The sequence below is a fragment of the Saccopteryx bilineata genome, chromosome 12 (genome assembly GCF_036850765.1).
Source record: "Saccopteryx bilineata isolate mSacBil1 chromosome 12, mSacBil1_pri_phased_curated, whole genome shotgun sequence".
Classification (NCBI taxonomy): domain Eukaryota; kingdom Metazoa; phylum Chordata; class Mammalia; order Chiroptera; family Emballonuridae; genus Saccopteryx; species Saccopteryx bilineata.
The window spans coordinates 25,604,701-25,619,859 of NC_089501.1; the positions used below are offsets into that span (position 1 = coordinate 25,604,701).

General features: G+C 41.5%; 1 protein-coding gene across 3 annotated transcripts in view; it reads left to right on the top strand.

Annotated features, from left to right (window-relative positions):
• LAMA2 (laminin subunit alpha 2) overlaps positions 1-15,159 on the top strand; it is a 660,268-nt gene that overhangs the window by 631,379 nt on the left and 13,730 nt on the right. For all 3 annotated transcript variants that reach the window (XM_066248490.1, XM_066248491.1, XM_066248492.1), the window contains 3 exons: positions 2,419-2,567; positions 7,345-7,521; positions 8,541-8,709. In XM_066248490.1, coding sequence (XP_066104587.1) covers positions 2,419-2,567; positions 7,345-7,521; positions 8,541-8,709 — 495 coding nt within the window. The remainder of the gene's footprint in view (positions 1-2,418; positions 2,568-7,344; positions 7,522-8,540; positions 8,710-15,159) is intronic.

Here is a 15,159-nt window from a genome sequence, read left to right on the forward strand (position 1 = left end):
AATTACCTTGGCCCTGGCCGGTTGGCTCAGTGATAGAGCATCGGCCTGGCATGCGGAAGTCCCGGGTTCGATTCCCGGCCAGGGCACACAGGAGAAGTGCCCATCTGCTTCTCCACCCCTCCCCCTCTCCTTCCTCTCTCTCTGTCTCTCTCTTCCCCTCCTGCAGCTGAGGCTCCATTGGAGCAAAGATGGCCCGGGCGCTGGGGTTGGCTCCTTGGCCTCTGCCTCAGGCGCTGGACTGGCTCTGATCTCAACAGAGCGACGCCCCGGATGGGCAGAGCATCGCCCCCTGGTGGGCATGCCGGGTGGATCCCGGTCAGGCACATACGGGAGTCTGTCTGACTGCCTCCCCGTTTCCAGCTTCAGAAAAATAGAAAAAAAAAGGGGGGGGATTACCTCCAAGATGAGGTAGCTGGGGGATAGGACGGGGAAGAATCTCAGAGGAGATGCAAAAGTATTGTTTTTTAATCTAAGTGGTAGATTTTCAGGTATTCACTGAATTGTGAATTTTGATGCATGTCCATTATGTTGTGAGAAATGTATCAAATAGTCATAATAAAACTAATTTTTAAAGAGTAGAGAGAGAAAAAAGAAGTATTATTTTATCTCATTCCTCACTGCATCTGAGCACTGAATGCCTAAAAATATAAATGCATCCTGGCCCTGGCCAGTTGGCTCAGTGGTACAGCATTGGCCCGGCGTGTGGAAGTCCCGGGTTCGATTCCCAGCCAGGGCACACAGGAGGAGCACCTATCTGCTTCTCCATCTTTCCCCCCTCCTTTCTTTCTTTCTCTCTCTTCCCCTCCTGCAGCCAAGGCTCCACTGGAGCAAAGTTGGTCTGGGCGCTGAGGATGGCTCCATCGCCTCTGCCTCAGGTGCTAGAATGACTCTGGTTGAAATGGAGCAATGCCCCAGCTGGGCAGAGCATCGCCCCCTTGTGGCCTTGCCAGAGGGATCCCGGTTGAGTACATGTGGCAGTTTGTCTGCCTCCTTGCTTCTCACTTCAGAAAACTTAAATTTATATATATATTTTTTTATATAATGCATCCTTAAATTCTTTACCTTTTAATTATTTTCTTACTATTCCAAATCATAAGCCAGTGATAATAATAATAGGAGGACCAGATCAAACATTCTGAAATAGATTTCTACTAAAGGATATTTGTCAAATTTTTAAGTACCAGTGATTAGCTCCAAATTTCTCCTCATCAGGACTAAACAAATGGACTTGAATCACCAGCTTTCAGGATAGTTCTTAAAATAGAACATGATCCTATTGAAACACTTAAAATGAGACAATGTTAAGTATTCTAGTACAAAGTAACTTAGAAATTACATGTTAATATTTCAACATTTTAATAATAATGAATATTTAGCTATTAAAATCTTATAATGGATATTATCTAAAAGAGGAAACAGTGTTAAATAGTTCATGTCTGTTATAGAATCAATGCTGATTGTACTGACACATTTTCTTTTTTCCAAGCTAACCGCTTTGATACCCATAAGGTTATTCGTGATTAAGTTCTGCTAAAAAGGTTTGAGACATCAAACAATCAATCAGCTAAGAAAATTTTAATTGAGTGAGTAGTTTGCAGTGGCCTCTTTGATGGATGTTGAACACTAATCCAATCCTCTGGACATTTTATGTTGGACACACAGCTACATAGACAATTTAGTCAATTAGTGGAGACAAAATGTTTGATTAAACTGTCTCCACCACCACAGGTGACACATGGGGGACCAAGTGATCACTGTGCAGCAGGTGCCCTCATGCTCCACAAGCAACGGAGTACACGTGGAAGCAGCTTCGGGGACTGGGAAAGCATTCAGGCTCCCTGGGGCTCCTAATCTGATCGCAAAGCCATACTGGTTGCTATAGTAACAGTAGCAAGGAGAAAGCAGGCATGTTTGTGGATGAAAAATTGTCTTCCTTCTTTCTAAATGAGGGAGACAAGTTACATATTGGTGATAGCAATCTATTCCACCAGCTCAGAGAACAAATTGAAGTCTAAACATTCAAAATGCTATGAGGTTGGGAGGCAGACCTGATTTCCAGAAGCTGCCTGTCTACTTGTGAATATAAGGGAGGGAAATTTTTGTTGACACCCTTTGTTTCCTGGTGGGTTCTGAGAGTTAGAGACCCCATACAAGCATGCTCCCTCGAGCATCACAAATCTGCTTTCCAGAGACGGCTATGTTACAGCCCCCACGTTCCACATCATCTAACTAGCAAAAATGGAAAACCATTAAAAAGCTATTTCCAGCTGCTTTAAATAATGTGATTAAGAAAATATTGATTCTTAACTTCTCAGGTGAGAATCAGAGCAGATGAGTGTGCGGTTCTTTCGGAGAACCTCTAACGCAAAGTCACGGATGAGATCCTCTCTAACCCGGAATCACGCTTTGCTGTTGCAGGCCTATTATGCGATAATCCTGAACAGGGGCCGCCTGGAAGTGCACCTCTCCTCGGGCACAAGAACAATGAGGAAAATTGTTGTCAAACCAGAGCCGGGCCTGTTTCACGATGGGAGAGAACACTCCGTTCACGTGGAAAGAACCAGAGGGTAACAATAGCCCCACAGAACCTACTGTCATAGCTAACGGGAACCCCTCTGCAGTATTAGTCACCAGCTGCGCCTTTGTGTGCGTGGACATGCGATGCGTTGCCAAACTATCAAGTAGCTTAATTTCTTCTTTCCATTCCCTACTTCAGAAACTCATTTACCTTGGCCCTTAGGAGTTCGACTCTTCACATTTTTATTCTATGCCATTCTCCTCTCCACTCTGGGGAAAAGCAAATGTATCTTTTGAAGTTGTAGATAAGAAACATCCTCCCTCTGCACCTCTCAAACATTCCCTTCTCAAATAAGGTATGCACACAGCGACCTGCCAGAGCCCGCAGCCTTGGGCAGCTGCTGGTTCATTCAGGCTCCAAAGCAGTGATGGCAGCTGCTTAGAAACCTGTCACAGAGAGGCAGCGTGCAGCAGCTGCAGGGCCTACTGAGCACAGGTGTGTGCGTGCCTCTTCCAGGTCTCCCTCCAGGGTGTGTGGAGTCCCCACGCAGGGGTTTCATGAGGGAGCAGAGTGGAGAAGGAGAGAGGAAGGCTGCTATCCGGCCATCAGTGTGTGGAGGCTGCGTCTGTGGACCCGCCAGAGCACTTGCTCTCCAGAGTCCGGGAACTGGATGTAACAGTGTTAGATGCTGATCTCTCATCTTTGGATAGCTTACTACTTACTTTATTGGGAAAGTCATCTATATTTTTTATCCAAATATTGTATGACAACTCAGAGTGGTAACATGCTTAGTAGGACAATTAGAAAAACAGAAAACAGAAGCCCAGAGACTTCAGACCTCCAGACTGGCAATCCATTTATTAGACTGAAGACAAAGAAAAGAACTGGAAATCAAATCTGATAAAACCTCAGAACACAGAGAAGACATCTAGAAACAATGGTATAAATATGTAGCAATAGTCCAAGTAGGAAGATGCTATTCTATAATTAAAGACCTATATTTTCTAATTATCCTCTTGTGTGGATAACGGTATAGATAAATTTAAGAATTTCTTATCTTCTAAGTAAGTGATAAGGCTTTCTTTGGCTCATTTATTATTATTATTTTTTTAGAGCCTTAGGTTGTGATCTGAATTCATACTAAGCGTTCTTGCAGAGAGCCAACTGAGTAGGTTTAGAAACCATGATTAAGACAAATGAGGGATCAATATTTGGACTAAGTAAGAACTCTTACTAATATAATAGCCAGATATTGCAGTCATGGTCTCCAAGGAAAAATGCAAACTGAATTTTCTCATTTCAGAATGCTCTAAACATGTATTCTACACTAAATTTCAGGTTCTTTGCCAAACTTTAACCCTTCTCATTATGAGAAAGACATTTTAAAAGGCTTTAACATTAAACAATTTTAATAAGCTAACAAATTTCAAAAGCATAGTTGCCCCAAATCATCCAAAACATGTTATTTTGTCAGAAACAATGCTGGCATTCCCAAGTGCGTGACGATGTTGAGTGAAGGTGTCCTTTTCACAGGTGTTTCTTCAAGAAGAGCATTTTATTATGCCAACCTCACAGCTGTTAGCCATCAATCCAACCTTTATTTGATTAAGCTCAGTGTATAGTACATCACTGAAAGCTGATCATTCAGTTAATTGGCCATATAAACAAACAGTTTTGCCATTTGCTGTTAATTAAAGGATAATGTATTGGACATATTATGCAGTCACTGAACTCTTTGGCATAGCAAGAACACATTTGCTATCATAATGTCTCATTTAGCACTCTAAGGTCAAAAATAATCATCACCTATCCTTTAAGCAAGTGCTACAATTAACTGATTAACCAGAGATTGCTAATGACCCTAAGAACTTCACCTAAAAACATTTTTAATGCTTCATAACGTATTCTATGGCATACTCTGTGTCAAATACTAGACAAAGATTATGTCCTTTCATTGTTGTAAACATATGTGAAGTCTGTATTAACATCCTTTCTTCATGGGTGAGGAAATATTAATTACCTTGTCCAAAATCACATATCCAGTAAATAACAGAGCCAGGATTTAAACCTATATATATGTATATGACTTGAACACCTTGATCTGTACTTACCAACTATTTATTCTTACCCTTTTTCTGTGTCCTCAGATACTTGTACTGCTTCGTGTTGATTATGATACTCTTATTAATTTGGAAATATTTGCTTACTCCCAACATTTTCCAGAACATAAATGTCAATTACCATTTCTTTTCCTAAAACCTTAGATAAGATTTTCATTTTAATATCTCTCAGAAAACTATTGCATTTTTACCAAATTAAGAAGCAAACTTTGCAAGATTGAATATGAGTTTTTCTCTCCCTCTCTACCTGTCTTTACCCTTCTCCCTCATTCTCCTTTTCTAGTCCTTGTCTGCAAGAATGTCACTTCAGTCACTTTGGTATATAATTCCATGGTATTTCAGCAACCCCTGCTTGTATAGCTGTTTTGCCCTCTGATCCTTTTCCTGGAGTCCACCAAAAATAGCCTGTGGTTCTAACTGGACAAAACCTCTACACCCTAAGAGCCTAGAGTAGATGCTTAAGTGAGTAGGTTTTCTCTTCCATGAGAGCATTTTTATACAGGTATAGAATTAGGCTAAAGACCACAAAGTTAGATCAGATATCTCAGGAGGACTTTGGGTTTTCCAGAGTAGGATCTTACCATCCAAAATATGTTCAATAAAAAAAGTTTAAATTTTTGTTTTTCATGTGAATTACAAATATTAAGGCACTTCTCTTAATATCTTCTTCCATATATACAATCCAGTTGGTGGTATTTGAAAGAACAATTCTTAGACCATTATCCAAACAAGCAAGAAACAGAATCCATGAATTAATCATCAAAATTATAAGAAAATAGAGCTGACCTATCATAATCCTAATTGTAATGTAATTTTTATTATGGTGTTCTTTGTACATAGTAGGTAGTCAGTGAAGAGTTGTTGAATAGATACTTGAAAAACTGGAAACATACCAGAATCATAATATGATTGATTATGCCCCTCTTTACAAAAGAACTAAATAAATGATCTAGATTTGATGCTCCTAGACTGTAAATTACCAGCAGGGATTTAGCTGTATAGTCTTCTAGCAATGCCCTTATTAAATTATACAGCCTCAGGGCAATCCCTTAATTAATGTTTTCCACTATTTGAACTATGTATTTGTATTTTCATTTTATAAATGAATGAAATGATACTGAATAAGATTAAATAACTGATTCAGGTTCACATAGCCAGTAAATTTACACAGTAATATTTAATTCCAGTCTGTTCTTTCTGAAAGCTCATGTTCGTTCTAGGTCTCCACCCGGTGATCTTGTAAGAAAGGACCCCTGCTAGGGCTCGTGGGGCAGAACCAGTCTAGAGTCTATGTCAGAAAGAAATGGGCCTCTGGCTATTAAAAGTTCTAATCAAGAACAGAGGTTTGCTCTCCTTGGATAATTCAATAGTGGCTTAAACCCCTCATGAAAACCATCAAGAACAATGCTATATCAAATAAGAGGATGTTTTTAATCAAAGAAAAAAAAGGTATTTCAGAAAGGAGAAGGGAGGACTATTCAGTCACACCCAGAAGTGAGTGGTTGTCTAAGTCTCCTAAAACCACCAACGTTCTTAGTAATGAGGTTCAGCATCCTGCATTCTGCCTACGCGCTCTTCCAGAGCCTAACGAAACAAAACAAAACAATATGTCGCCTCCCCTTCTTTTTCCTTTGAAACTAAATTCAACTTGCCTCCTCTATACCCCCAGAAACAATGATATTTTGAGCCACAATATAATTCACTTTTTGTTCCGTTTTGTTCCATTTTCTTCCATTTGAATTGCCCCAAAGTGGACCACTTCCTTAGTGCCATTTCAGAGAGCCTTTGCCCTGGTTTATTGTGTCTGGTTCTGCATGTGGTTTTTACTCCTGATCAAATCAAGTAAGAAGGCATTTTAGGACCGAGTTTTCCATCTAGGTGCTTTGGTTTTCTCCCCAGATATGAAGTAAGTTTACAGCAATCTATTTATGATCCTCAGGCTTGTGACTAACACTGATGACTAATAGCTCCATGCTGACTGAGACTGAAGTTTAAAACCTGCTTCTAGAACAAAAGAGAAAATGCCTTTGGTCATTTTCATCATCAAGACTCTGTCTCCTTCTGATTCTTTGCCCCTGGATTCAAGGATGGTGACTAAGTAGCATGAGGATCTCAATTAGTAGTGTGTGAGTTATCTCTTATAAGCAAATTAGGGAAATTAATGAAACAGTCACTGTGGAGAATCATTGCGAGGAACAATTAGCTTGGTGTTCTCGCCTGCCTCTTCTATTCAAAAGCTACATTCTTTATAAAATGTCCTGTAAGTGTCTGCGGTTGATTCCTGCAATCTAAACTCTCAGGAGCACAGTTTGTCCCCTAGCAAGAAGATAATAGCTAGCACAAACCAAGAAATAGCCAAATGAAAAGTGACCCCGTGCTGTGCTAAACCCACTGAGCCTTATCCGATTAGACATTGCTACACGGTACAGAAGCTTCTCTCTACGGGCTCCTGTGTTGGGCTGTAGACCACTATCTTCAATGCGGCCAGAGGCTAATGTTGCAGCTACACCATTGCCTCCTTTAAGTAAATTTGCAGGGAGCGTTAACAGTATCATTCGTTTAATGTAGGCTAGATACCTAATCATCAACTTTGGGCTCACTTAAAAGCCACAGGAGGGAGGGGTGGGGGTGGAATGAAAGAGTTTGATTTCCTATTGTTTTGGACATTGGGTGTTTTATACTTGTTTATTTTAAATGTTTTATCAGCATCTTTACTGTTCAAGTTGATGAAGACAGAAGACATATGCAAAACCTGACAGTAGAGCAGGCAATTGAAGTTAAAAAGCTTTTTATTGGAGGTGCTCCACCTGAATTTCAACCTTCCCCACTCAGAAATATTCCTCCTTTTGAAGGCTGTGTATGGAACCTTGTTATTAATTCTGTGTAAGTGACTCTCTTTGCTACTATTTTTTTTTTTTTTTGGTGTGTGTAGGAGGGGGGTATCAAAATCATTGTTGCATCCCACTGCCCAAAATCATGGGGCGAAGGAAACAGTGAAGAGCTTCAAGTTACATTTAGAAAATTGCACTGATGGCCAGAAGCAGATTAAGGTTAGTTGAGGCCCCAGGTGCAGAAGAAAATAGTGGGCCCCTTACATTAGAAAAAAGTATAAAGTTGGGGTTTTGCAGTGCCTTCAGAAGTTGGGGCCCAGGGCACACACCTGGTACACTCACCATTAAATCTGCCTCTGCTGATAGCCATTAAAAAGGTGTGGGCTGCCTGACCTGTGGTGGCGCAGTGGATAAAGCGTCGACCTGGAAATGCTGAGGTCGCCGGTTTGAAACCCTGGGCTTGCCTGGTCAAGGCACATATGGGAGTTGATGCTTCCAGCTCCTCCCCCCTTCTCTCTCTCTGTCTCTCTCTCCTCTGTCTCTCTCCTATCTAAAAATAAATAAATAAAAAATTAAAAAAAAAAAAAAGGTGTGGGCTGGCCCTGGCTGGTTGGCTCAGCGGTAGAGCATCGGCCTGGCGTGCGGGGGACCCGGGTTTGATTCCCGGCCAGGGCACATAGGAGAAGCGCTCATTTGCTTCTCCACCCCCCCCCCTCCTTCCTCTCTGTCTCTCTCTTCCCCTCCCACAGCCGAGGCTCCATTGGAGCAAAGATGGCCCGGGCGCTGGGGATGGCTCCTTGGCCTCTGCCCCAGGCGCTAGAGTGGCTCTGGTCGTGGCAGAGCGACATCCCGGAGGGGCAGAGCATCGCCCCCTGGTGGGCAGAGCGTCGCCCCTGGTGGGCGTGCCGGGTGGATCCCGGTGGGGCGCATGCGGGAGTCTGTCTGACTATCTCTCCCCGTTTCCAGCTTCAGAAAAAAAAAAAAAAAAAAAAAGGTATGGGCTAATTTAATTGTAAGAATGTGAGACAATGAAAAGTGAGAAAATACTTAATTCTAACTGTGTTCCACTAGCCCCATGGACTTTGCACGGCCTGTATCCTTCAAAAATGCCGACATTGGTCGTTGTGCCTATCAGAGACCCCACGAGGATAGAGATGGAGAAGTTCCAGCTGAAACAGTTCTCCAGCCGGAGCCAGTTCCCACTCCAGCCTTCCCAACACCCACCCCAGTGCTGGCACATGTAAGTGTTTATAGCCCACTGCTTTCTAATATTTAGTCAGTTTAAGAAGGAATGTTATTCGCTTAACCAGGTGGTGATGTAGTGGATAGAGCATCAGACTGAGACTCTGGGGACCCAGGTTTGAAACCCCTAGGTCACTGGCTTGAGCACAGGCTCATCTGGTTTCAATGCTCACCAGCTTGAACCCAAGGTCGTTGGCTTGAACAAAGGGTCACTCGGCCTGCTGGAGCACCCTCCCCCCCATCAAGGCACATATGAGAAAGCAACGAACAACTAAGGTGCCGCAATGAAGAATTGATGCTTCTTATCTCTTTCCCTTCCTGTCTGTCTGTCCCTATCTGTCCCTCTCTATGTCTCTGTCACACACAAAAAAGAAGGAAAGTTGTTCAAAATACTTACTCTTCTCTATTGGTAGAATTAGAGGGTAGGTAACCTGCCTATGATAACATATTCTCCTTAAATAGTTCTCGGATTACTTTTATTTATATACCTGTCCTCTTTTAACTTCCCTGTTCATAAAATGGCACCTGTTTTCAGATGAAAAGTTTAGAAAACACAGAAATACCTTCAGAATCAAGACCAGAATCCCCCTATAACACCGCCATACAGAGGCAACCCTACGTACAGTTTACATACAAGATCTCAATTTGGTACTCTGCTTTTAAAAACCAATAATACGTAATTAAAACTGCTTCTAAATATCATGTAAATATGACTATATGTGTGTATGTGTGTGCACATGCACACATACAGAGACATAAACTATTTCAGAGTATGGGAAATAGGATATCCTTGATGGACACCAGTGTCAGATTGCCTGAGTTCAAATCCCGGCACTCTAACCTACTGTCTGCATGAATTTGGGAACTCTACTTAGCCGGCCTACTCCTCACTTTCTTCATCTGTATAGTGTGGTTATGAACAACACATACATCAAAGAGTTACTATGAGGATTTAAAAAGATAATGTTTGTTAAATGCCTAGCATAAACTAAGCATTTAATAAATGACACAATTACTATATAGTTATGATTATAATGACCTCTTTTAAGTGCTTACCATGTGCCAGCCACTACATAAACAATTTCCTTTCAATATAATATGTAGTTTTCATAAAAGTTTTGTAAAATATATATAGTCCCATTTTTAGTGGTGTTGATAAAAACTAGCTAACCTAAGTAACTCACCCACAGACACAGCCAGCAAAGGGCAGGATAAGAATTTTAATCCAGTGTTTCTGACTCTAGAGTCTGGCTCCTTATCACTGCAAAACTCTATCTTTACAATTTATTTTACTTCTTCCCAACTGGGGGTCACATAAAAAGTGTTTTCAGTTTTTCACTATTAGAAACTATATTCTGTTGAACACACTGTACAACAAAGTCTCTCACTATTCCTGATTATTGTTTTAAAAATAGATTGCTAGGCAGTGAATTATAAGGCCAGATGATGAATTTGCCTAAGGCTCTCAGTACATACATCTGAACTGCTTTTTCTAAAGGTTATCCCAATTTACATTCCCACCACCAGTGTATCGGAGAACATGGGTCTCACTGCACTCTGACAACACATGCATCATATGACTGATGCTCCCCAGTTGATGGGTTGAGGTATCTTGAATGCGGATTTTATTCTCTTCCTCCGTTTCCATGATTGGAATTGGTAGTTCTGCAGAGAAGTACACTTCTTGTCACTAGAAATACTGATTAAATGAGAAGCCAAATCATGATCTTTTAGGAAAATCAGTCATTTACTCCAAGCATCATTTGATCCTCTGTAAAATATGGATAGTACACCTACCTTGCCTACCACATGGGGTTGCTGTAAGAATCACATGAGCTAATAATATATGTGAAAGTCCTTTGAAAATAAACAAACAAAATTGAAACAGGCCCATAGATACAGAGAACAGACTGGTGATCGCCAGAGGGGAGGGGCTGGAGGACTGGGCTAAGACAGTGAAGGGATCAACAAGTACAAATTGGCAGTTACAAAATAGTCACTGGGATGTAAAGTACAGTATAGGGAATAGGGTCAATAATATTGTAATAACTACGTATGGTTCCAAGTGGGTAATGGAAATATCAAAAGAAACACTTTGTAAAGTATATGATCATCAAACCACTATGCTTTATACCTAAAACTAATACAAAATAGTGTTGAATGTAAACTGTAATTGAAAAATAAAGTTTTTGTCCTGGCCAGTTGGGTCAGTGGTAGAGTATTGGCCTGGTGTGAGGATGTCCCGGGTTTGATTCCTGGTCAGGACACACAGGAAAAGTGACCATCTGCTTCTCAACCCCTCCTCCCTTCTCTCTGTCTCTTTGTCTCTCTCTGTCTCTCTATCTCTCTCTCTCTTCTCTTCCTGCAGCCATGGCTTGACTGACTCAAGCACATTGGCTTCAGGTGCTGAGGATGGCTCCGTGGAGCCTGCACTTTAGGCACTAAAAATGGTTCGATTGCAAGCATGGCCCCAGATGGGGGTTGGTGGGTGGATCCCGGTCAGGGTACATGTGAGAGTCTGTCTCTGTATCTCCCCTCCTCTCACTTAGAAAAGAAGAAAAAAATACTACTAATAAAAAGAAGTTTTATTTTAAAGTTAAAGGTTTGAATATTTTTTAACAAATATTTATTAAGAGCCTGCTGAATGCAAAGGTGAACAAGATATCATCATTGCTATTCAGAGAGAAAGGAAGAGAGAGAGACAGACAGATAGGAAGGCTAAGAGCTGGAGATTTGAGAAAGGCATATTCACATAAATCAGGCAGTAAGAAATATGTGTGAAAGCCATTCAAGATCAGTGCTGAGTGTGAGCTGCAAACAGAACCCACTAGCGTTCAAGTTTAAAAACTGGAAGAATGGCAGGGGACACCATTACATTCCATCCAGACAAAATGGCGAGTGGTACCGACAAGTATGAAACAGGTCCAGCAAATGCAAGTTTTAATACATCACCATGCTCTTATATTTAAAATCTTTCCATTGATACAATATAAAATAATAATGACATTATGTAAGTGAGGGAAACATCTTTTAAGTCAGAATGTAGATATAAGAATTGATGTAAAAATTAAGACTTACACATTAATTCCTAAAATGGGAGCTGCCTGTGTATGAGCAAGTCCCTGTCTGTTAGCACCATTGACAGGAGCTGTCTATTATTCTTGGCTTCTTCACTTTCTTCTTTTCACCGTCACACCCCTCCCACCAGCAACTTACAGCACGCGGACAGTTACCATACTCCAGGCAACTGAAGAGGATCTTGAGAAATTCCTGCCCCGTGAAATGGATTATGTCAAACCTATTATTAATACATGTCAGAACATCATAGATCAGACAGCATTTTACGCATATTATCTCATTTGGTAGTGTGCTAGTATCTTCTCCTTATACTTCTTTCTTCTTCTTTAGCCCGCATAGAGCTGAATAAAAACATTTCTACATATTGAATCCATGGATGTTTCTCATGGAGGTTGGCATGGGGTGGGGTAAATAGGAGACCAGACTTGTAGTATTACAGAAATTTGTCAAAATGTGACAAATTCTCTGCAAGCGTATGCAGTGTTTATAGCTAGTCTTATTGCCAGCCTGGCCTTCATGGATTTGTACACAACAAGCTAACAGCATATTTTTATTTGAATTTTATTAGAAAGTTGAACTTAGAACCTCAACGTTTAAGATGCGAACACTAAGAAGAGCAGTGTAAGTAGCCGTGAAGAGTCCCTGTGCTATTAGGGCTCTCAGAAATTAGAGGGGAAAGTGAGCAGAGAAGGACAGAATAGAGCAAACAAAGCTATTCCACCAGCAGTTTTAACGCTACAAATTTAAAAGCTAAGTACAGTCAAGGCTGACGGATAAACTGATTGGACACTGATATGTATTTAAAGGAGAAAGACACATTTTCCGTACTGCAAGCAATCTCTATTCAGGCATTAGTGTGTAAATGTTACTGTAGATGCCTAATACTTACCAAAAGAGCTCATGTTTAGGGAGTTAACATATTCAGTTTCTCAATAAACAGCCTGAGTGGGGATTTTATATTTCGGAGCATTAAGTCACTGCTGCAAAAAGCATCTTCCGCTTAGTATTCATCTATAAAGAAGATCATCGCAAAGAAACACCCAATTTCTCAGATGTGATTTTAGCCCACATTTGTTACAGGGGTTATTGACTTGTAGAAAAAGAAAATAATGCAATTTTTATGATCATTTGTCATTTGGTCTTTTCCAGAACAAAGGTGCCAACTGCGATAAATGCAATTTAAATCTTTGCTCAGTACCAATCTAAATCCAAGGAAGGCTTAGCTACCTCCTCCCGACCGCAGTTATATGCTATTCTGACACCAATAACTCATTTCCAAGTGTCAGCCAGCAACCAGCAGTTGGAAATGACCACTGCTTTATTATGACCTGAAATTAAATTAGTGACAGTGTGAGGGGGGAAATAGTCCTGCTCCGTTGCTAATCGGCTGCACTCTTCCCTCGCCTGAGTGTGGCTTTGGGAAGCATGGCTTCCGTGCAAACCCTCTGTGACCACATCACTGCTCTAACCATCAGGAGCACCGCCACACTTAGACTCCCCAGCCCCCTCCTCCACAAACTTGTCACCTGCAAAGCAGAGACAAACAGGGAGCAAGCAGATCGCATTCTTCTTTCGTATCCCATTTTCCGCCTATGTGCTTGTAGTACTTTAAAAGAGTCCCCACAAGGTGGCAGGATTGTAACATGTTGAGATTGATGAGCTTCTACCGAGCCGGGAATTTTTTATTGTTAATTATTGTCGTTTCGACGCATTTCAGAGATCACTGTTTCCAAAATAACACCGGGAGAGTATCGCATCCATAAAGGTGACACCTCCTCTCAAGCTCACATGGGCTTGGATGAGGAAGAGTCATCCTGCAACCAGCATCCTTTAGTGTTTCACTAAAATCAGACGAACCTTCCCCTTACCCCTCTTTCTTAGCTTCGGTTTCTACAGGAAGCAGGGTTGACAATGTCCTTAAAGACAAGCTCCTAGAAACCGCCTGAACTCTCTGTTCCAATTCACAAGCCCCCCCCCCCCTTAAAATGTTAAAAAGGAAAAAGGCTCAGGAGAAGACAGGGTGAGCAGCTCCACCCTCTGAGGGGCCTGAGGGAAGAGGAGAAGGCAGCAGGCAAACCGCTGGAAGTGTGCTGTCCCTGGTTTCAGATTCACCCAGGGGAAAGGGACACAGAGCAGACACCATCCAGTTCCATCTCCCTGCGCCAAGCGAGTGCAGGGATGTAGACTCGCGTGAAAAACATCACCAGGTTAGAGGTTGGAGAAATTGTCTTTCCATTTAAATATTAAGGGAGATACAAACATATAAACCCACTTACACTGGCACTTCTCAGTCCTCTCCCAACTGCCAGTTTTATAAAGCAAGATAATAGAAGTTTCACTAGAGCAACCTTCCTAATATCCATCGCAGTGCAAACTTGTGAGAGTAAACATCAATTTGGATTTGCTTAACAAACAATGAACTTAGCATAATGGCTTTGTACTTTGAGGTTTCCTCATAGAGTGATCCATCCTTACCACTCTCCGCTCTAACATTGGCCAACCTGAGGACACTGCTATTAGCCACTGCTTCTGTCTGTGTCTCAAGACCCACCTGTTGCGAAAGTGAAGCAGGACCCCCGAGAGGCACTCTTCTTCCTAAGTTTCAAGGGGTGTGTCATGTAATGCTTTTTAAAAAAAAATTGTTACAAAACCCCTGTCTTTTTCTGGTTAAAAGTTTTCCTGAAATAATGTAAGCAGGGACTTTTTATCTAGAAAATCTGATTGTATTGACAGAGAACTGCTTTCTGCTCGGCTCCGGATCAGTGTTGGACATACCTGTGCACTCTTAACAGCAAGGCCAGGTTACCCTAGTGCCCCAAACATACAATGACAAAAGCTCACCATGGTGAACAGTGGCTACCAATAAAATGCCTAATCTTTACAATTGCCACCTTGATAATTCTTTTAAATTATATTAGAAAAGTTATTTCACTTATATGTAGTAACTAAGTGAGTGACCACAGTGGTTATGTTGATGTGGAAATAATGTGCCGATGGCCTTCTTTCGGGCTGCCCATGATTGATCCTTAATTCCTCAGTATCCATTGACCTTTTCCATTCCTCTGTTTTCAGAGCAGAGGGTTTAGAGATGTTGTAGCCAAATTCTGCCCCTGATGGACTCACAGCAGGTAGGATTCTCTTAGAGGTTTCTAAGGAGCACTGCAGGCTACTTGTGTTTGTTGGGATGGTCCTCTGTACAGAAAATATTGTGAAATATGATTCCAATTCTATTAACAGCATCACTGGAGGCTGAAACCTGAAGCTACCCAAACCTTGCTGTTTGGGCTCTTTCTGCAGACAGTCTAATAAGGAGGGTGCCCCATGCTGAGTCCAGGGGAGCCCGTTCAGCTGTGTGAACAAATAGCACTTT